This window comes from Oncorhynchus nerka, linkage group LG1 (genome assembly GCF_034236695.1).
Source record: "Oncorhynchus nerka isolate Pitt River linkage group LG1, Oner_Uvic_2.0, whole genome shotgun sequence".
Taxonomy (NCBI): Eukaryota; Metazoa; Chordata; class Actinopteri; order Salmoniformes; family Salmonidae; genus Oncorhynchus; species Oncorhynchus nerka.
In genome coordinates this window covers 12934015-12957426 of record NC_088396.1, presented here as the reverse complement: position 1 = coordinate 12957426, position 23412 = coordinate 12934015, and the positions used below count along the sequence as shown (strand labels likewise).

General features: G+C 42.4%; 1 protein-coding gene across 1 annotated transcript in view; it reads left to right on the top strand.

The window, feature by feature from the left end:
* The window catches only part of LOC115142258 (bromodomain adjacent to zinc finger domain protein 2B), an 88876-nt gene that overhangs the window by 36807 nt on the left and 28657 nt on the right, over positions 1–23412 (top strand). The window contains 5 exon segments of the mRNA XM_029682016.2: positions 17880–18065; positions 20886–21071; positions 22131–22292; positions 22727–22908; positions 23162–23347. Of these exon segments, the coding sequence (XP_029537876.2) occupies positions 17882–18065; positions 20886–21071; positions 22131–22292; positions 22727–22908; positions 23162–23347 (900 nt within the window). The 5' untranslated portion in view covers positions 17880–17881.

Sequence of the window (23412 nt, the reverse complement as noted above, 5' to 3'; positions counted from 1 at the left end):
GTTATGGGTATGCTTGGTATCGGCAAAGACTAGGGAGGTTTAAAAAAAAAATACAAATACACAGAATAGAGCTAGGATCAGGCAAAATCCTAGAGGAAAACCTGGTTGTCTGCTTTCCACCAGACACCGTGAAATGAATTCACCTTTCAGCAGGACGATAGGCCAAAACGACACTGGAGTTGCTTACCAAGAAGACAGTGACTTTCTGAGTGGACTTAAATCGACTTGAAAACATGCATCCTGTTTGCAACAAGGCGCTAATGAAATATTGCAAAAAATCCAATACAACACATTACTGAGTACCACTCTCCATATTTTCAAGCATAGTGGTGGCTGCATCATGTTATGGGTTCGCTTGTAATTGTTAAAGATTGGGGAATTTTTCAGGATAAAAAAATAAACAGAATTGAGCTAAGCACAGGCAAAATCCTAGATTGAATACTTATCGATCTATTCAAGATATATTAGTTTTGTTTTTCATAGATTTTTTTAGAAATGTAAAATTTTCTTCCACTTTGACATTAGAGTATTTTGTGTATCATTGACACAAACATGTCAATTAAATTCATTTTAGTCCCACTTTGTAACACAACAAAATGTGGAATAAGTCAAGGGGTGTGAATATTTTTTTTTTGCGGCTATTTAATAGTGATTGCCAATTCACAGCCTAATTGGTGGGGTGATTGTACCAGTGGGATCGTTGTACCAGTGTGGCGGTTAATTTCGAATTGGAAAAACCTCACTTCAAAAAAAAATCTTTACATCCAGATATTTAAACCCTCACCAAGAACACAATGCATCATTTCCCATTCGTTTAATGTCCCGTTATTTGCACATCTTTAAAGTCTTGACTCTTGCCTCGACTCCTTCCAGCTGTATTGGGATACTTGGGCTACTTTTTTTGTGTTTACTTAAACGATAATGTTTGCTCTCAGAGACGCTTTAGATGTTCACATTGCGACGTTCACGGCTTCTAAATTGTCATTTTACACTGAGCCCTGGGAAAGCCCCCGGCTAACCTGGGATTGGGATTTAAGTGTCTCTCATACAAAGTAGAAATTAGGCCAAATGTGAAACACTCCATTTTATTCATCACAGCTGAATACAAATTACTTCACTGTGTGACTTTTTTGTCCACAAACATCATAAGGACACACCACTTGTTTCCCCTAATTGAATTCCTTCGGAATGAAAAACAGTGGTAATAGTCGCTACACTAGCATATTTATTGAGCGTCCAAGTTGTATTGCCTATTAGTCTATTCCCTTTTTGATTTATTTGATCCGATGCAAGATAACAGGCTGAGGGCGTGACCAATCACAAAGATCAGTTGGGCAACACCATTCAGACGTTTGGCGAGAATCGTATCTGCTTGTTTATCCATCTGTTGCTGTGTACACTTATTAGTACAACGCAACAAAGTTGCATGTGTGATTTTATTTCTGTTTTATACTCTGCTGTAATGGATTGTACTGCACGTAGGAATTCCTAATAGGAATGGAGGACTACTGACTGCGCTTTCACAGACCCGCATGTATTTTATTCAAGGTTCTGAAAGGATCGCCTGCAGAAGGTGTAATGATCAGAGTTTTCTGTGCGATTTGCTTTTTATTCCAATCAAGCTCTATTAAATCAGACTGTGTATTCTTTAAGGCTGTTCTATTCATGCAGGGATGAAATATCCCTGTGCAAGGTATTTTTCTGGCCCGTTTCTGTTGTTACAGAGTGTTACCCGCTTGATTATAAATGCACATTTCTCACATAAAGGAAATGGGTTTAGTTTAAGGTTACGCAGGGTTATATGTTTCAAGATAATTACTCTGCAACACTCAAAAACAGAAATGATACACAAATGATTTCAAGACTAAAAGACCAAAGAGGCATATTGGTTGAAATGAGAGTTCTCTTTCATAATTACATACAATGTTTTTGAGTGGTGTGTGTGTTGTGGAGATGAATCATAGAAGCAACTTTAAAGGTATTGCTAGCCTAATGCTAAGCACGTTTTCTTTTCTAGGTAGGCATATCTATATGTCTGGAGTTTAATTTATGATATAGGCCTAGGCAGCATGTTGAGATGAAGGCTAAACCAATTTCCAAAATGCAGAAAGCAGCTTGAAAGACGTTTTTATAATGAGCAACATGCAGTCTTTGCATTTCCGTCAGTGAAAGGGCTAAGTGATTATATTAGACTCTTAACTGACACAGTAGGGAAAGCACAACACAGTAGGCTAGATTTTAATGGGCATACAGAATAGCTATTCCGTTTCATTGGAATACATTTTTTCTTTGCATAATGCTTCTCTATCAGCTGTCAGTTTTGTATTAGTAAAAAGAACAACGGGCTGTGTGCTTCGCTAGGGTTAATTGTGGGAAGATGAGCTCCTGGTAATTAGAAGTCAATTCACAAAAGTGATTAGATTATGCTAATCACGGGCGATAATATCTTTAAAACGGAGAGCAGAAATGACAATGCAGCCACCTTCTGAGACTATTTCCTCGGTTGTGTGTCTTGAGATGTGTGCCTTATTTCCCGCATGACTGGCTTAAAGATGGCCGTGTGAGAAACTGTCTGTCAGCTGACCAACAACACCCAGTGTTTAGAAGAAAAAACACATGTGGCTTCTCAAATTGTATTTATTTTTTCTCTCTCTCATTTGCAGATATCTTTTGATGTCACATTTTTCTGTTATTCGTGACGCTTTTATTTCTCCCTTTAGGATTCGGTAAGGTAATAAGCCTATGCTTTTGGCTTGGTTAGCTTCTTCAGAGTTTAAAAAAAATTTGCTTTATGTATGGCAATAGTGTGAAAATCTACTTCCACGCAGAGATAGTGCTGTGAGGTTGATTGACAGATTAAGGTGAATGGCCGGTGTGCTGGAGATGAGTGGGGGGTTGTCGTTGTGTACTGTGACGAGCCAGGGTTCCTTTCTTCCCATTGTGCTGAAGCAAGGACCATGGCTCTGCTCTGCTCTGCTGCAGGTTCACTGAGTGCCTCCATGCCTCTCAAATTACCAGCCTGCACCACTCAAACAAGCCACCCAGCCACAGCACTCTACACACCAGCCCTCATGTCTGCAATCCTTGAAACTGCTCTCTGTCTGATTCACCCTGCCAAACCCTCCTTCTCATTCCTGATCGTTTCTACCATCCTTGATACTGTAGCCTTAGGTTTTTGGCATCGTAGGACACAAAGTTCACAAAACCAAGGCCTCAGTTATCCACCAGTTAGCACCACGTATAGTTGGATGTTGTGTTAGAGGCGGCCTTGGGCGAGCCAGTGTCTCCCTGAGTGTGGAACTCCCTGTTGTGCTAGAAGAATGTGACTGGGCTGCTGGCCTCTCCTTGCCCCAACTTCGCTGCTGCCGCCCATGTTATCTTAATCATGCTTTGTCTTATCTGGAATTTCTAGGGCCTCTCCGGTCTCACTGTGGGACAACAATTTGGTTTCAGGATTTGGAATCGTAATCCTGTGTTTTTCCCCATACTGATTGGTGAGAGGAGAAAACTGCCCTATTCCAAAAGAAAGCTGAGGAATAGGCTAAACCTTATACGGTCTTAGGAAATTGGCGTGTCCTACATATCACCTGTTTTCTCTGAGCAATGAGAATGCATGACGTGACATATACCTCTATTGAAGGTTGAGTTTATGCCACAGATTGATCAACTCTGCACTTTTTCGGTTTAGTCATAGTTGTAACACGCTGTGTAAGGCTCCGACAGAGCCCAGTCAGATTGACACACGTTAGCATCGAGGTGAACTGAACGTATCGCTTCAGTGGTTGAGTGTGTATTATAGCCTCTGTGTTTCTGGTGCCCACCCTTCTCCTTTTGACTGTACTACTGGATATATGGAGGGTGTGAGTGACGAATGCCCCGTCCGGGATGCTTTGCTGTTGATCTTTTTTAATTTTTTTATTGCTTCATCGGGCAGCCCACTCCTCAGCCGCAGCCCAAATGGCACCCGATTTTCCTTTTTAGTGCCCTTGGGGAATACCCTAGGGCTTAGGGTGCCATTTGGGACGCAGACCCATGTATAATGCTGCAGATAGGAGATTTACAGTGTATGCTCCTGGCTTCCTCTGGTGTTCACCTTGATCCTGGCCCGCCTTGTCTCAGCCCCAGCACCTGACACGGTCAGAGAACTGGCATAAAAGGTGTTTGTTGCCCCTCTCATTCCCTCCGTACGTACATAGAGTTCAAGTCGGAAGTTTACATACACCTTAGCCAATTACATTTAAACACAGTTTTTCACAATTCCTGACATTTTAATCCTAGTAAAAATTCCCTGTCTTAGGTCAGTTAGGACCACCACTTAATTTTAAGAATGTGAAATGTCAGAATAATAGTTGAGAGTGATTAATTTCAGCTTTTATTTCTTTCATCACCTTCCCAGTTGGTCAGAAGTTTACATACACTCAATTAGAATTTGGTAGCATTGCCTTTAAATTGTTTAACTTGGGTCAAATGTTTCGGGTAGCCTTCCACAAGCTTCCCACAATAAGTTGGGTGGATTTTGGCCCATTCCGTCTGACAGAGCTGGTGTAACTGAGTCAGGTTTGTAGGCCTCCTTGCGTGCACATGATTTTTCAGTTCTGCCCACACATTTTCTATAGGATTGAGGTCAGGGCTTTGTGATGGCCACTCCAATACCTTGACTTTTATCCTTAAGCCATTTTTCCACAACTTTGGAAGTATGCTTGGGGTCATTGTCCATTTGGAAGACCCATTTGCGACTAAGCTTTAACTTCCTAACTGATGTCTTGAGATGTTTCTCAATATATCCACATAATTTTCCTACCTCATGAAGCTATCTATTTTGTGAAGTGCACCAGTCCCTCCTCCAGCAAAGCACTCCCACAACATGATGCTGCCACCCCCGTGCTTCACGATTGAGATAGTGTTTTTCGGCTTGCAAGCCTCCCCCTTTTTCCTCCTAACATAACGATGGTCATTATGGCCAAACAGTTCTATTTGTGTTTCATCAGACCAGACATTTCTCCAAAAAGTACGCTCTTTGTCCCCATGTGCAGTTGCAAACCGTAGTCTGGCTTTTTTATTGCAGTTTTGGAGCAGTGGCTTCTTCCTTGCTTATGTCGATATAGGACTTGTTTTTACTGTGGATATAGATACTTTTGTACCTATTTCCTCCATCTTCACAAGGTCGTTTTCTGTTGTTCTGGGATTGATTTGCACTTTTCGCACAAAAGTACGTTCATCTCTAGGACACAGAACGCTTCTCCTCCTGGATGAACCAGACTTGTCGGTCTGCAATTATTGTCTGATTTTCTTTTGATTTTCCCATGTCAAGCAAAGAGGCACTGAGTTTGAATGTAGGCCTTGAAATACATCCACAGGTACACCTTCAATTAACTCAAATGATGTCAATTAGCCTATCAGAGGCTTCATATCATTTTCTGGAATTTTCCAAGCTGTTTAAAGGCACAGTCAACTTAGTGTATGTAAAGTCTGCCCCACTGGAATTGTGATTAAGTGAAATAATTTGTCTGTAAACAATTGTTGGAAAAATTACTTGTGTCATGTACAAAGTAGATGTCTTAATCGACTTGCCAAAACTATAGTTTGTTAACAATGAGTTTTAATGACTCCAACCTAAGTGTATGTAAACTTCCATCTTCGACTGTAAATAGCTACGAGATGTTTTATTTGGTCGTACCTGAGCCTGAAGGTCAGTGACATTGCGCCGTGTTTCCCAAAAGCCCGGCAGTATCCTTGGACTTTGTCTCCCATTTTGTTTCTGGCAGTTGTAGGCTATTGTTAGCTTGTGAAAGTAGCAATGTGTCAGACGTGACCTCACAACTTAAGGAGCTACACCATTGCCAAATCTACTGCCTAGCCCACTGGCAGAACTAGGACCTAATCTGGAAACCACTTGATTACAAATAATGTGGAATTAGTCATATCGATTTACGTTCAAAAGAAAGGAATTTTCTAACGTTGCTTTAATGTATTAAACCGTTGTTCTACCTAATGGGATATTGCCAGTGAAGATGTCGTTCCTGTATTACAGTAGAATTAGCAGAGGGAAAATGCCCTTGGGTCTGACGTGTTTTATTCAGCGGTGTAGAAGGAAGGATAACCTTTGCACCAGCAGCCTAGTCTCATGTTTAATTTGTATCTCTGTCTCCTCCCCTGTAATGTGATTGCGTTCTATTTATATTCAAGCCTCTTCTCTCCTGTTAAAATATACACTCTCCTCCCCCATAATATTACACGGAGGGTTTTTAAACGCTGAATGTATTTCTGAATAAGAGTCGTGGTCCAAATGCGTTAACACCTTTTTGCTTTGTGTGGATAATTGAAGTCGCACGTTAAAGCTGTATGCAAATTATGTTTTCCTGAGACGCACTTCATTTTTATCCCCGACTCAAACACTTGGTTGGAGCCGGGAAATATTATTTTAGTAAAGGAAAGTGTATTTTTTCAATATTTTTTTTGCCTGTTTTTTTCCACCATTGTTATGACTTGAATGCCAATACTTTGGTTGTTGTAACACATTTTTGGTTTTGAAAAATCTAATAGACGAGTCAAACGTCATAGTCCACACTACAATATTTTTTTTTTCTAAGAAAAAATTGTTTTTTTGCTCAATGAAATTGCAGTTGGGAGAGCTGCACAGTTTTGAGTAGCCTATCAATAGGCCTAATATAGGTCACTTAACATTTGATGTAATGCAGCACAGGAAATGTGTTTACCAGTGTGTTTATGTAACAAAATGTGAGGCCTCTGTGTAGCTTAATTTGTAAAGCATTTTCCTCAGGCTCTGTAAAGGTGGAGCCGCATCTTGGGTGACAATGGCGCATTAGGCTGTTGCTTTTAGAGGCCCTCATTTTTCCAGGCTGAAAGCAGTAGCCATTTGCTTTTTGTCTTGCCTCACATGCGTGTCATCTGCATTATGCACATCATGACCGGAAAAGGCTCCAATCAGAGACCACTGATGAAGTTCTTTCTCTCCTCCTGTCATTTTTCTTCCCTTTGCCTTCTCACTCTCTCTCTCGCTCTCTCGTGCGCTCGCTCTCTCGTGCGCTCTCTCTCTCTTGCTCTCTCTCTTGCTCTCTCCTGCGCTCTCTCTCTCTTGCTCTCTCCTGCGCTCTCTCTCTCTTGCTCTCTCCTGCGCTCTCTCTCTCTTGCTCTCTCCTGCGCGCTCTCTCTCTTGCTCTCTCCTGCGCTCTCTCTCTCTTGCTCTCTCCTGCGCTCGCTCTCTCGCTCTCTCTTGCTCTCTTGCGCTCTCTCTCTCTCTTGCGCTCTCTTGCTCTTTCTTGCTCTCTGTGGTTTTATTGCTTTCTCTCTCTCCATCTCTTTCTCTGTGACTATGAATACTATGTAGATTGAAAGAAATCCGTTTAGATTAATAGCTTATAGGCCTAGTTGGCTAAATACACTTCTTGTATCTTAAACACATTCTGTACTTCAATCTACAATGTCAGGCTCATCGCTTCACAGGGTGTATCGGCACCATAGTACCATTTCCTACTTTTGATTAAACAGAACTTGAACATTAACACTGTTGCACCATGGCCCTCATTTAGACTCTTATTTTCTAATTTCTCCCTTATCAGCAACAGATAATCATTGTGACTTAGCCTGGGGAGAGGAACAGTTGAGCAAATGGTTTAGGAGTAAAGAAGAGATGGGGAATTGATGTAATGTACAGTAATAACAATGTGACTATCTCTAACAAGCATTGGCTTGCCAGTTGCCATCATGCTCTCTCCTCCCTGCATTTGGGATGTGCACCACCCCCATGAACAGCTTCTGTTGTAATGGGCCTCTCTAAATATAGTTACATTTTAGTCATTTATCCAGAGTGACTTACTGGAGCAATTCGGTTTAAGGGCCTTGCTCAAGGGCACATCGGCAGATTTTGTTCACCTAGTTGGCCCAGCAACCTTTCGGATCTTTCGGTTACTGGCTCAACGCTCTTAACCGCTAGGCTACCTACCACTACATCCATTTTAAGAAGTCACATGAAAGCAGTTGTAATGTGGGAGGAATCACTTGGAAGGTACCATGGAAAGGAAGGTAGCCTATATTCCAGGGTCCGCACAAAGTGCTTAAAGTACTTGATTTCGGCACTCTGAAGTTCAAGTACTGGAATACCTTTTTAAAATCAGATTTTTTTTTTCACTAGTTGGTACTTGAAAAGTACATTAAAATGAAAGGAGAACAGAAAATGATCAAATGGTTATGTTAATGTGAAAAATCTTAGAACAATTTATTGGTCTTCCGAATTAATTTCCAGGCAGACTACAGCGTTTTATTTCCTCACGTTTGATGCTCTGGTTGCCAGTCGAGCCTGCTCATTTCACCCACACTGTCACTCTGCCAGGCAGGTACAGAACTGTCTGATTAGTCACCGCCAAACGTCACATTTGATTAAAATGTTGATGTTTATGACAGGGTTTTGCTTTTCACAGACCCAACCAGGGATGTAGTGGAGGATAAATGCGGTATACACACCTTTTTGTGTGTTTTTTTGTTGTTGTGAAATAGCGTTTACTTACCTTTTTTAAATTTGGTTAGTTTGGTTAGTTATCGTATACCCACTTATTATTGTGTTCCCAGGGCTGAATAACGCTCAGAAGGCTTTTCATCTGAGTTCTAATCACGCCTACCTCTGAACGAGTGGAATCATGAATGATTCATGTATGCTCGTTATGTTCGTTTGCTCCCCAGGATTTGCCTTGTTAACAGTACATTCATTCACTACTCTGTCCAATGGGAAACTCCGCCCACGACATAGGTTGAGAGGTGAAACAAACTACCTCAGCCCAGACCTACAGTGGCAAGTGGCAGAAAGATGCCGCTAACAGTAGGATTTTGTTTTAAATCCCTCAACTCCTGCCGTGTCAACAGACATTCCCCAAACAAAACCCCACCTGCTTCTCGGAGAATGAGTGTACAACCTAGTAAATAGTCGCTGATTTTTCATTCTGATGTCTAGCTAGCACGGTAGCTCAAGGGCGCTGGCTAGAAGGATAAAGTTAGAAGCTAACATTGAACGGAGCCTGACCTCAGCAGGAGCAGTTGACTGAAATTAAGCTAGCTATAATCAAAAGATGAGCTACTATACTTTCTCATAACAAAATACCTTTTCTTTACAGATAGTAGTGAGACAGACAGTGGTGAGTCAGGCTGCAGTAAATGAAGCAAAGGCGATACACAGAGAGAGAGGAAGCATTTAGGGGTGGCAGGTAGCCTAGTGGTTAGAGCGTTGGGCCAGTAACCGAAAGGTTGCTAGATCGGATCCCCGAGCTGACAAGGTAAAAATGTCGTTCTGCCCCTTAACAAGGCAGTTAACCCACTGTTCCCCGAGTAGGCCGTCATTGTAAATAAGAATTTGTTCTTAACCGACTTGCATAGTTTTTTTTCAATAAAAAATGTAAGCAAGCAGGGCGAGAGGTCAGTAGTACAGTGGTCCCCAAACTTGGGGTCCGGGACCCATGCGGGGTCCACAAAAATTTAAATGGGGTCCCTTGAAAGAATCTTTCATCTTATCAAACACATTAACATGTTCATCTTCAAATGTGTATAGAATACAACATTTTAGTCAACTAAGGGCCTTTTACACTGCCCGAATTCACTTTCATGTTATTCTATTGAAACCCTAAAGAAGCACTAGTGCAATTGTCAAAATTCTTTAATGCACATATAATTTTTCATCACAGAATTCAACGTTTTGAAAGAAATGCTTCCACAACTATTGGGAATAGTATGGTCTTGTTTGACTCTAGCACCGGTGCATATTAGTGCTCTTCAAATGGGGCCCCTTCGTAAGTGTGTTTTGTAGTAGAGGTCGACCGATTATGATTTTTCAACGCCGATACCTATTATTGGAGGACAAAAAAAAGCCGATACCGATTTAATCTGCAGATTTATTTTTTATTTTTTTGTAATAATGACAATTACAACAATACTGAAGGGACACTTATTTTAACTTAATATAATACATCAATAAAATCAATTTAGCCTCAAATAAATAATGAAACATGTTCAATTTGGTTTAAATAATACAAAAACAAAGTGTTGGAGAAGACAGTAAAAGTGCAATATGTGCCACGTAAGAAATGAGTCTTCAATATTCCCAGGTAAGAAGTTTTAGGTTGTAGTTATTATAGGACTATTTCTCTCTATACCATTTGTATTTCATATATTGACTATATGGATGTTCTTATAGGCACTTTAGTATTGCCAGTGTAACAGTATAGCTTCCGTACCTCTCCTCGCTCCTACCTGGGCTCGAACCAGGAACACAACGACAACAGCCACCCTCGAAGCACCGTTACCCATGCAGAGCAAGGGGAACAACTACTCCAAGTCTCAGAGCGAGTGATGTTTGAAACGCTATTAGCGCGCACCCCGCTAACTAGCTAGCCAATTCACATCACATCGTTACACCAGCCTAATCTCGGGAGTTGATAGGCTTGAAGTCATAAACAGCTGAGCTGCTGGGAAAACGCACGAAAGTGCTGTTTGAATGAATGCTTATGAGCCTGCTGGTGCCGATCATCGCTCAGTCAGAGCAGTCTATCAAATCATAGACTTAATTATAACATAATAACACACAGAAATGCGAGCCTTAGGTCATTAATATGGTCGAATCCGGAAACTATCATCTCAAACAAAACGTTTATTCTTTCAGTGAAATACGGAACCGTTCTGTATTTTATCTAACCGGTGGCATCCATCAGTCTAAATATTCCTGTTACATTGCACAACCTTCAAAGTTATGTCATAATTACGTAAAATTCTGGCAAATTAGTTTGCAATGAGCCAGGCGGCCCAAACTGTTGCATATACACTGACTCTGCGTGCAATGAACGCAAGAGAAGTGACACAATTTCACCTGGTTAATATTGCCTGCTAACCTGGATTTCTTTTAGCTAAATATGCAGGTTTAAAAATATATACTTCTGTGTATTGATTTTAAGAAAGGCATTGGTGTTTATGGTTAGGTACACATTGGAGCAACGGCAGTCCTTTTTCGCGAATGCGCACTGCATCGATTATATGCAACGCAGGACACACTAGATAAACTAGTAATATCATCAACCATGTGTAGTTATAACTAATGATTATGATTAAGTTTAATGCTAGCTAGCAACTTACCTTGGCTTCTTACTGCATTCACATAACAGGCGGGTTCCACGTGAGGCAGGTGGTTAGAGCGTTAACCTGTTGCCTCTACTTGGGACGCTTGCGTCCCAACTAGAGCTCTGGAAATGCAAATGCGCTACGCTAATAGTATTAGTTAAAACTCAAAAGTTCATTAAAATACACATGCAGGGTATCAAATTAAAGCTACACTCGTTGTGAATCCAGGCAACAAGTCCGATTTTTAAAATGCTTTTTGGCGACAGCATGAGAAGCTATTATCTGATAGCATGCACCAATACACTACAACAGAAAAGCACAGCAGGGGACGTAAACAAAATAATTAGCATTTCGGCGTTACACAAACCGCACAATAAAATAGAAAACAGTCATTACCTTTCACCATCTTCTTTGTTGGCACTCCTAGATGTCCCATAAACACTATTGGGTCTTTATTTCGATTAAATCGGGCCATATAAAGCCAAGATATCGTTATATGTAGACTGTGTGATAAACGAAAAAAACAGCGATTTCACAACGTAACGTCATTTTTTAAAATTCAAAAAGTAGACGCTAAAGTGTCACAAAACACTTCGAAATACGTTTGTAATGCTACTTTAGGTATTAGTAAACGTTAATAAGCGATAAAAATAATCCGTAGGCGATGTAAATATCATTAGCTGTCGTCTTGGAAAAAATTTCAGGAGAGAGCTCTTCCGGAATGATCTGGGCGGAGACCGGAGGTAAGCGGTGCACCTCTTTCGGTTCAACCAAGAATCAAAGATGATTAAATTCACAAGACTCTCGACAACATGGGGATGCTGTGGGAGTTGAATGCTCGGTCTTATCTAATTCGGCTCACTGTTAACAATTGCTGGAAGTGGCGCAAGGATATTTATTTCCATTTTCTGTGATCAGGTTTTCCTGCGCTTTCCGATGTAACGCACGTTATGTAATAGCCACAGTCGTGATTTAACCAGTTTTAAAAACGTCCGAGGGTTTCCTATCCACACATTCTAACCATATGAACGTACTATATTCCTGGCATGAGTAGCAGGGCGCTGAAATGTTGCGCGATTTTTAACAAAATGTTCAAAAAAGTAGAGGGTCGACTGAAGAGGTTAACCTTAAGGTTAACCTTAAGGTTGCAAGATTGAATCCCTGAGCTGACAAGGTACAAGGCAGTTAACCCACCGTTCCTAGGTCGCCATTGAAAATAAGAATGTGTTCTTAACTGACTTGCCTAGTTAAATAAAGGTATAAAAAAATTGGCAAAATCGGTGTCCAATTAATCGGCCATTTCGATTAATCGGTCGACCTCTAGTTTGTAGGCACCAACCTGAGTCTTAGCCTACTGGCCTACTTAGTCTGGTGTCAACCTGCCTCAATGGCTAACAACAGCAGATCAACTGATGAACGCCTGCCTTTCTCCTTCCTCTCTCCCTCCTCCATATTTGATGGCTTGGTGGTGACGGGCCAGAAAAGACAGCAGGCCCAGGAATGTGTTGTGTGACGGATGTCAGTCTGCATGGAACACGTGGGATTCCTGTTTGTGGAACCCTGCGTGCTGTACGTTGCGCCCCATGACCACTCCAAATGGATCTGCCTCCGCTAGCTCCACTGCACTCGGAACCCCGCTAGCTCGCTAACGCCGCCGCCATGGACAAATGTGTTTTCTTTCAACAGTTGTCACACTAAACTTCCACATCATTTATCAGAGTTCATTTGCCTCCCAAACCACCCCTTCATCATTTGTTCACCGTGGCGTTCGATATGCGTTTTCCGGCAGTCAATGCGTACAGAATGACTCTTTAGCATGAAGGTCTCCTCTCCTAAAATATGTAAGCACCCGGAGGAATGATGATGACCCGAACACCCTGCCTTTTTGTGTTTTGTGGGTCATTCTTATGAACACATGGATTATTATCCCAGCGTTATGAACACAGCTGGATCTGCCGTGTGGAGTGGATTGATACGTGTGCCCTTGCATACTAGGTCAAAAATGTGATTACAGCTTGGGCTGTAAAGGACTAAACGTCATGTAGCCTGGCTGTGGCAGACGGACGGAAAGACAACAGAGGTTGTTGTACTGGACGAGGTGTTTCGTTGGATCAGGGCAACAAGTGACAGACACCCCCGGTTACAAAGCCAAAGTGGTCTGAAAAGGCTGAAGGACGCTGTCCATTTGAACGAACACTACACTGCCATCTGCCACCCAGAACTCAATTAACTTGTTGTACTTCCTTTCCCTTCAGAGTAATGCAGGGCTTGACATTCAATAGTAAAAACAACAACATAACTGGTTTGTCTATGTCCTCTATAAACGAGCTTACTGTTTTGGCTTCACCTTCATAAATTGGATGATAACGTTTTGGACATATTTTCTTAAATAGTACCAAGTGTAATGCTACATCCCTGTCATTACGAACAGCATAGCCTGCATCTTGGACCAAAACCCAAAGGAATGCATGGGTTTTCTTTGTCTCACAGCATTGTGGTGTAAACAAGGTGCCCACTACAAGCACACTGCCTGAGATGAATGGTTAAACCAGACTGCCCTGTGCTGAAGCTTTGGAACGTTCCCAGTGCAACATGCCGTGTGTTTTATTTCTTTCCACTTTCCCCGGTTACATCCTCTCACGGCAGCTCCGTCAGCCTATCACCTCCCTCACCAAAATATGAAGAGGCCCGTTTTTGATAATGATTGGATGTGTTGGTTATCAGAGTTTGGGGGGAGGCGAGAGAGAGGTGCTCTTTTTAAAGTCGTCTCATTCCTTTCATCATAGCGCATCGTGCCTCTCGCTCCAACGCACTCTGTCAGATGTGTCCCAATCGAAAGTCCCCCCCCCATTAGAGGACCGTGGCCGAGACTAACAGAGCACTTCATCACTGTCCAGGTAGGCAGTGGGCGTCGGTGCCAAAAGGCCAGCAGCAGACAGCCACAGACAGGCAGGCAGAATTGAGGTCTGTCTGTCTCTCTGGCATGCTGTTTGATGCTCTGGGGAGTTTTCCTGGTATTTTCAGCATATCTGTGGATGTTACCAGCCACCCTGACCTCAGACACTTTCCATTTTCGACCCTCTTCCTCTGTATTAACCAGCCCCCACGGGGAGCACCTCTCCTCACGGGCCTACAGACATGCAACAAAAAACTGCCAGAAATAATGCACTTCGCTTGGGCCCTCCATTTCCGCTGGGTGAACTCAGAGGGGATTGGGAGTGAGGTGGGTGGTGAAAGTGTTTGTCCAATTTCTTATTTTATTTTCTCTGTCACGGTCGCCCGCTGAGCAGGTTGGTTCATCCTCTTCTGCCTGTTTACATCCCCTTCCATCCCTCTGTGCCGCAAATCACACTGGCTAAACCCGAGTGGCCCGGCTATTTGTCCAGCGTAGCAAAAACCTCGTTAATTGTTTTTAGCGGGCACGGTGGACACTGGTGATTTGTGTAGGTAAAAAGAAGCTGCCTTTGTCACCTGGCAACCAACACTGCTCACGCTTCAGGAGTCGCACAAAATAATGTCTGCAGCTGCAGCTAATCATCACACCATTAGGGTCAAAGAGAATTTAATGCGATGTATCCACCGACCACGGTTATCATTTGCCATATTAATGGACAGGCGTGTTAAGCCTATTTCTCCATTACATATGGTTTATTTCACCTATTTGTTTGTGTGTGTGTGTGACACAGCAGGGCTGTAATTAGAGTGGAACAGGCATACAGCAAACAGACGGCGTTTGTCCAAAATGGCACCCTATTCTCTATATAGTGCACCACCCTTGACCAGGGCCCTGGTCAAAAGTAGTTCACTGAATAGGGAATAGGGTGCCACTTGAGCCGTAATCCGAGTTCATGATGAGAGCGTGAGAGGCTAGTAGTGTAGTGAGGTAGCATGCTGCAGCTGTCTAGCTGACTTTGAATGGGGTTAGGGCTTCCTCTACGCTACCTCTCTCCGCCTCGCGATCTTTAGCAGCCCCGCACCTTCCATTAGCCGGAGAAGACGATGTGTCTGTCGCTCGATCCGTCGGCAGTCTGAATACTGCTGATCCATGCTGATGACTCTAGCGGGTTTATCACTGTTGGCATCGGCCATCTGTTACGCTGGGGTGGAGGATAGTAAAACGGACAACGCACTGACACACCGACCAATCTGGCTACACTGGGAGGAAAGGAAGACAACCCACACGTACCCATGGTCACAGGGAGCATAGAAATGACATTTTCCACTAAACACCAGGCCTAATGATCTCATGGCATTTCCCACTGTAAACACCAGGCCTAATGATCTCATGGCATTTCCCACTGTAAACACCAGGCCTAATGATCTCATGGCATTTCCCACTGTAAACACCAGGCCTAATGATGTCATTTCCCACTGTAAACACCAGGCCTAATGATGTCATTTCCCACTGTAAACACCAGGCCTAATGATGTCATTTCCCACTGTAAACACCAGGCCTAATGATGTCATTTCCCACTGTAAACACCAGGCCTAATGATGTCATTTCCCACTGTAAACACCAGGCCTAATGATGTCATTTCCCACTGTAAACACCAGGCCTAATGATGTCATTTACCACTGTAAACACCAGGCCTAATGATGTCATTTCCCACTGTAAACACCAGGCCTAATGATGTCATTTCCCACTGTAAACACCAGGCCTAATGATGTCATGGCATTTCCCACTGTAAACACCAGGCCTACTGATGTCATGTCATTTCAGTGATCAGTGGCATTTGGAGGTGTGCAGGATATGCACGTTTGTTTTCCTAAAGAAAAACGAAGGGCCTGTTTTACAAGCACATCAATTTGTCTGGCGGAAGGGGCATTACTTTTTATTGGCGGCATGGCAGGCACCCCAGGCAGGCAGCTGCATTGTGCGAGGGGTGATATCTGCAAAACGTGTCTTTTGATTCAGACAGAGCGCTTTCTCCTGGAAATCATCTCCTCACATTAGCATAGATGGCTACGTCTATGGGATCTGCAGCCTGCTGTTAGGAATCTGTGTGTCGTGTGTACTGCCATTTCTCACATGCTGTCAGGGGCTCAAGATGGGTTGCACATACACACTCCCAAGTCAAATGAATGTAGCTGCTCACGTGGAGGTGGTTCTATAGCAGCCGCAATACCAGCAGCCCTGTGACACGCATGTTAATCACCTAACAAAATCTAGCTAATTCTACCGCTAATCCCATTCTAATAACATTTAAGGAAAGATTGGCCTCTTAAACGCAGAAAATGCCGTCGTGCGTTAGGCTGTTTCTCATATTTTGTTTTCAATTCCCTCAAATGTTATGTTTAGTAAGTAATGAGGTTTGCGGGATTGTTTTAAGGAAACACCTGTCTCTGTGATTATTTCTGGAGACTGTTTTTCTGTTGACAGAGTGAAGCCCCTGAGACACACGTCCGTTGTCTTGTGCAGCACAAATGAATATTGCCCAAGAGGAAATCATTTCTGCAACGTTTCACAATATAATGGAGAAGTGGGCAGACATTTATGAAAGATTAAGTGTGTGTGTGTGTGTGTGTGTGTTAAATGTGTAAGTCACACTTCTATTTAAATCCAATCTAGTATTTTCTCATTCAGAGCATTTAATATTTAATTTGATCATTTAGCCTACCTTCTGCCCCGTTTTATATTCAAATGCATTTGTTGGTTCGGTCTTCATGCAGTTTAGGAATAAAAAGTACTATCTTAAAGAATAGGTATGCGAGATTGTTTCTTTTATGATTTAAGGCTTTTGATTTAGAATATGGACACACACGAACACACACTGCAGCGTGGTTTTCCCAGTGGCGCATGGCTGTAGCTTTCATGTCATTTGTGTCGTCTCATCAGTGTTGTCGGCGCGGTGGAGGCGATGAGGGACGTTACTTGATATTCAGCGGATAGCTTTGTCTCCCAGATGTAATCACCAGCAGGCCTAGCTGCCTCCACTGCAGAGGACAGTCACCAGGGGAGATATAGAAAATTGTTTATGTGTAATGATACAATAACAAAGAAGCTAAAACTGTAAAGAACAATCTGGAAGCGTGGGTAAAAGGGTGATTTTTCTTCGGTGGCATAAATCCTCTACAAGCTGGGATATGTAGGGTGGTGATGAAATCAGGAAAGACTACTTCTAAAGAATCGGCCTGTCTACGTCTTCATTTGGATGCTGGGCAGCGCTACTGAGGTCTGTCAACATGGGGATTGTTAGAGACGCCTTCATGATAGCTCTCTGCAAATGTAACTGTAGGAGAAGAATTGGGATGGACCCACCAGTGTTTTCACTGTCGACCTTAGAGGAAAGTCGGCTGCATCATGAGCTGTGAATGACTTCAACAATTCCTGTGAAAACTGCCCATGTTAAAGGTTTAACATTCGAGTTAACAATCAACTCTTTGAATAGCACCAGTTTTTACGTCTCGTATAAATGAGCTGTGAATACTCCTGTAAACCCCAGAGGGTCTTCTCTTTCTCTCGCCCTCTCTCTTTCTCTCTCTCTTTCTCTCTCTCCTGCGTGCGGACGTACGTACACGTGGTGTGTGTCCGTAATATGTGATAAAATACTTCTCCATATTTTCCATTGCTGCCTCAGTGGGTTAATTTAGGATATTCTCTTGCCAGTGGCCTTTGCTAAGCAGAGATATTGTTCAGGGGGTAATTCACATGTTGTGAGGGCAGGAGTCTCAGTGTGGTGGGAGTGCCTGTTTTTAGCCCCCCCCCCTCTACTCTTTTCTTCCCTTGCCTTTTGTAAGTGTGTTGATTGGATTGTGTTTGACAGATATGGAGTCTGGAGAGCGGCTGGCCTCCCCATCGTCAGCCCCGTCCTCCCTGCTCATCACCTCCTCCACTGTCTCCTCCGCCGTCTACTCCCCAGCCCCTGCCCCTGTCTCGGCCAAGACGCCCTCCCCCAAGTGCAGTCTCACCCCCAGCCCTGCCACCTTGGGCTCCCCTCTCACCACCTGTGGTACGTACAGACTCTTTCTGTCGCAGACACACACACTGATGCACAGATTAATCACGTCACATGCAAACACACTGGTTGCAAAAATAAACACAATACAAATATTTTTGATGCTGGTTATATTTGATTATTTTCCGACTGCAAATGAAACAAGGAAAGAGCATTCCTGAGTGTTAATTATGAGGGATCATTAAGAAAAGCATCGTCTTCTACCCAGTCTCTCACTTCTTATTTCCTGACTGTTTGGCTAGAAATAAAAAAACATGTTGAATTAATGAATGCCGACAATTAAAAACCCTCTGTTTAAGAATGTTGCTCTTTACAATCTCCAGTTCAGTCGTGATTTGACGGGTCTGTCAGTCACCCCAGAGAGTGCTGCTGCCACTGCCTTTAATGTTTTCTCTGAATACTAATTGTGGTCAAAGCCATTATGCGGTGAGCAACGGTGATGCATAAACAGTCAGATTACCCTGACCAGAAAATGAAATGTACATTTCTCAAACTGTGATTTTTTTTTTTCTTTCTCTCTTTCATGAGAAGAATTGGCAAAAATGTGTTTCTCTCATGCTGTTACAAAGAAAAAGCCATTAGAGATTCCTCCAAATAAGCTATTTTGGACGTAAAGCTGGAATTAAATGTCGAAAGCACAGTGGCACCACTGAAGTCACGTTGCGGTTCTGAGAATAAAGCGAATTGAGTTATTTTGAGAGATTCTCACACACACACACACACACACACACAGACACTTTGGAAAGCAAAGAAAATATATTATGTATCCTGTGTTGGTCACACTTTCTAAGTGATTGAATTACACTTGCATGCTATACTTATGGTATTCATTCATTCATTCAATTACAGTTATCTCACGTAGTACTTTTCGGATTGTTGCGATGCAATTTTTAGCTACAAATTCTCAATCGGCTTCGGAGATTACTAACCTGTTTAGGTTGAAATGGGGAAACGGGTGTTTCATTTCATAGTGCTTTGAATCGATAATGGATTGGAAAATGTGTCTTTAAGCTCATACGTTGTTCCACTGACGGGCTTGATTGAAAATCTGAACTCGAGGTTTATCTGGCAGTGAAATGAATGATGATAAGGGAATTAATCGGTACAGTTCTTTTAAGGTCACAGATGCAATCAAAAAGTATATGTTGGTTGATTTGAATTGACAGGCAAGTAACTGAACTCTAATTTTTTGCATTTTCATGGCAAACTTGTGTGTATGCCTAACTAAACATATCTCCACATAATTTAGGCCTACATCAATTACTATCTTAATATTACTAAAATGTTAGGGAAATAAAATTACAGGAATTACCTGCAGCTAATGTGGAGATGATAATTCTCAATTTATAGTTACCATTATCTGTATTAGTCACTTTCATTTGTATGGTTGTGTGTGTGAATATTTTATTTTAATTAAAAAAATAATAATAATGGGAAAGCTGAAATCACATGCTGTAAATTGTAAGCGAGCTTGCTTGGAAGATGGGTTTATAGACTAGTCACGAACCCAGTGGCAGACCATAAATGCTTCAATGTAGAATGCATGAAAAGAGGGATCAGTAATGGAGATTTACGTTATATTTTTTGGAGATATGTTAGGTCAATTTTGGCCAACTATTGCAAAGTAGCCATGCAATTTCGGCCAACTATAACCAGTAATCTGTGTATATAAAGAGTTGAGCTTTTTTCTTTAGTCTTCACCCATATGTCATTATACCTAGTGAAAATAAACGGGCTAATAATATTTCGATTTTGTATTAAAATAAATCAAGTCAAGTTTTTTTCTTTTTTCTTTGTGGGATTTAGTAATGTTATGAGGAAATGTGTTCAGTCATGTTTTTGATTCATGCCCATCACCTGGCACATGGTACTGCCTGTTCTAACAGCAGGCACAGGCTTCTTTGCATGGCTCTGGCGCTAATTGAGTTTCCATGAAATATGCTACTTCGGTACTCTCTATCTGACTGTGAGAGAGGACAAAGTGGCTCGTCTCGCCAACACGGACATGGACTGTGTGAATATTAAAGTCATTTCATTTTCTTTTTCGTTTTTTTGTTGTTGCTAGAATAGTCTGCTCAGTAACAATTGCCACGGTTTTCCCGGGAGTCCTGGGAAGAAGTGATCAGAAAGAAGCACTCTGTTCCAAAATGTCCCATTCACACTGATGCACTCTGTCAGAGATTTTGTGCTTAGTCTCTCTATTTTGTCAGCCTTCAGAGAGTAGTGGAGAAGCAGGAGTGATCTGTCAGGTGCATGGAGGAGGAAATGTTGCATTATCGGCTGACCAAATGTCCTGCGGCAATTTAAAAATACAGGAAAAACCAAAACATGAAATTAACATCCTTGCAAATAGGCCTACTTTGTCGTTTTTCTCGCCCACCAAAACTGTATGCAGTTTTACTTTTATTTTGACAAGATTCTACAAAATGTTCATGATGCAATTTTTTTTTATTGCGATAGTCATATTCAAACCGAGCAATAGCCCCAGGCACTTTAAACATGCATGACGATCTCACTCTGAATACAATCCCAACAGCCTCTTACAACCATGTCTCATATTTACTAAAGCTTGTTTGAACAGATCAAGCCGAATCCGTGGGAGTCTTTCTCCTTTACACCCACTAACCAGCGTCTGTATTGATAACACATAAAACACTCTCTCTTTCAACCAGAGGATGTTTGCTGACGATCCTTAAGGATACTTCATACGGATACCTTTATTTTGCTGTGGTGTTTCACCTACATGGCTTATGTATATTTTATTTAAATCGTACACACACACTTCAATTTGTCGTCTTCCTACTTCTCGTCTAGGAGACTTGTTTCGGGTGGCGGGCGATCATCATTTCAACATGTCTACGGTCTCAAGTGCCTTTCCCATCTTCAACCACCCAGCGTTTGGTCTGTACACTACCAGCTCAGGCCACTCAGAGTTTGGAGGCCTTGGGTCCTTGGGAATGTCTGCCTTGGCTGCTCACTCCCAACTAGGACCATTTCCAGGTATGAGAGTCTTTCCAGGTAGGGTAGCATTGAATTGCATTCTTTAGAAAGTGGATACACTATCCTAAGTTTTTAAATCTAGTAATCAGTGGTTTAGTTAGGGATTTTATGAGCTGTAAATGCATCAGTAATACACACAGTGAATCCCAAATGGCAACCTATTCCTTATATAGTTCACTGCTTTTGACCAGGGCCCATTCGTCAAAAATTGTGCATTACATAGGGAATAGGGTCCCATTTGGGACACAGTCATTTGATCAGTTCATTCTGCCTTCGGGGAGCTCACAGAATGTGTGGTTAGCCTCAGCCAACTCCCACAGAGAGCCCAGCTAGCATGCATCACCTTTATGGTATCGTCCATCAGTTCAATAGGCAGCATTCAGACTGTGACGTTTATAGATTGGGAAGGTTCCCAGGACCACCTTGACCTCAGAGAAAAAAAGATTGGACACTATCACACTTTTGAAGTGATGTTTTGTTGCATTACATGATTTTTCTTTTGCTGTCATTCTCAGAGGAAAATAGTTTTGGTTAGCCTTCAGGAACAGTAGACAGTATATGGAGAATGTGAATATGTAACTATACTTTTAAACATTAATGTTCTTAACAAAAAAACATTACATTTTGTTGTACTAGTCTAGAATCACAAATTAATCAGGAGTGTGTAGTTTTCAACTTCATAAAGCGTGAATGGCTCCATTTTGAATTGCTTTTAGCCATTTTAACGGGAAAGCGTTTCTGCAAGGCTGTGTTTTTGCAGCTGTGAAATATCCAGCATGTTTGGAGCTCAAATGTGGAGCCATCCTCTGGGATGAGCTCATATAGTCTGTCTTTAATTTAGAAATTCTTAACATGTTTACAGTAAAAGGGGATGAAATCAGTCAGTGGAAAGCACTGGTCATCTGCTGAGATCTCTGTTCAAAGAGAAACCAGAAAGGTTGAACAGCAAAAACGCTGACTGTCTGAAACAGTGTGTCATCACAGAGCTGGATTAAACAACTGTAATAACTGTGAAATCAGTCTCGCATGGATTCTCTCCCCTCTCCCTCTACACCCAAGAATGGTGGAGGGCAGCTGAGGCTCAGGGGCGTGGAGCTGCAGCCTTCTTCCCCCATCTCCTGGGGCTCCCGCCCATGTTCCTACCCCATCTCCAGCAGAGCCACGACCCCAGCCCCTTCCAGGCCCGCACCCCCAGCAAGAACGGACGAGCCACTGCCAAAGGTAGACTGACAAAGACGGATGCGCACACACACACACACACAAACACACACACTCCTGCCACACACACGCACTGCCATATGTTTTCCCTACTCTGCAAGCAATTTAATGAAGCAAGGAACTTTTCCCATAAAAGAGAATGATGTCCTTATGGGCACAGGTACAATATCAAATATGTTTAATTGACCTTGGAGGCAATAGGAAGACATGTTCATCCATAATTCAGTTTGTAAGCAGGTGCCGGGTGTCTCAACACTGAATATGTTAACCGGGGGATCCTCTCACTAATATAATGAGATTTTTCCTATTCGTAAGTGCTTTGGCAATTTCTGATAACTCATCATTTTCCAGAACTCTCGTTCTCTCCAATACTCACTACTAAAATGGTTGTTCGTAATGCATAGTTGTCTAACAGTGTGTTCTTGTCCTGCCCATAGGAGTGAATGGCGCAGTGAATGGCAACAGTGTCTCCACTGTGTCTGGGGGAATCTCCACCACCGTCACTACGTTCTCAACACAGGGGAACACTGAGAAACTGAGAGGCACCAACAACGGCAGTGGCAAGATCCGCATGAGCCACCAGGACATGGACCAAGTGAAGGAGAAAACGAAAGAGAAAGTTAGTAGTGAACACCAAACACATATCTGGCAACTAATAATGATTAGGGCTTACTCCAGGTAAAACGAGTCCAAAAAAAGGACTAGTTTGTGGTGAACACATCTGGCAACGTTAGTAATCCAACAAGGATGAATGCACTACAGTGGGTTTATGGCTGAACTAAGTTTGGGTTGAGACATCTGAGATGTTTGCTATGGTATTATGCGACCTTATTGACTGAAATGAATCCGTCACCGTTCCCCGTTTTTTAAAGAAACTCGGCAAGAAACTGGTGGAGGCGTCCAGCAACAGTGACAGCGAATCAGGGTCCTCCTCTGATATCTCCAGCGAAGGCTTGAACAGCAGTGAGTCAGATGACCTAGATGACGATGACGACGATCAGAGCAACGACAGCGACGATTCTAACTCGGCGAAGGAGAGCGTAAAGAGGAAGATTAAGGTGCGTTTCATTGTCACGTTAACTTTGGGACTTAAGGCACTTGTACGGTCGAACTGTCCGTGTTG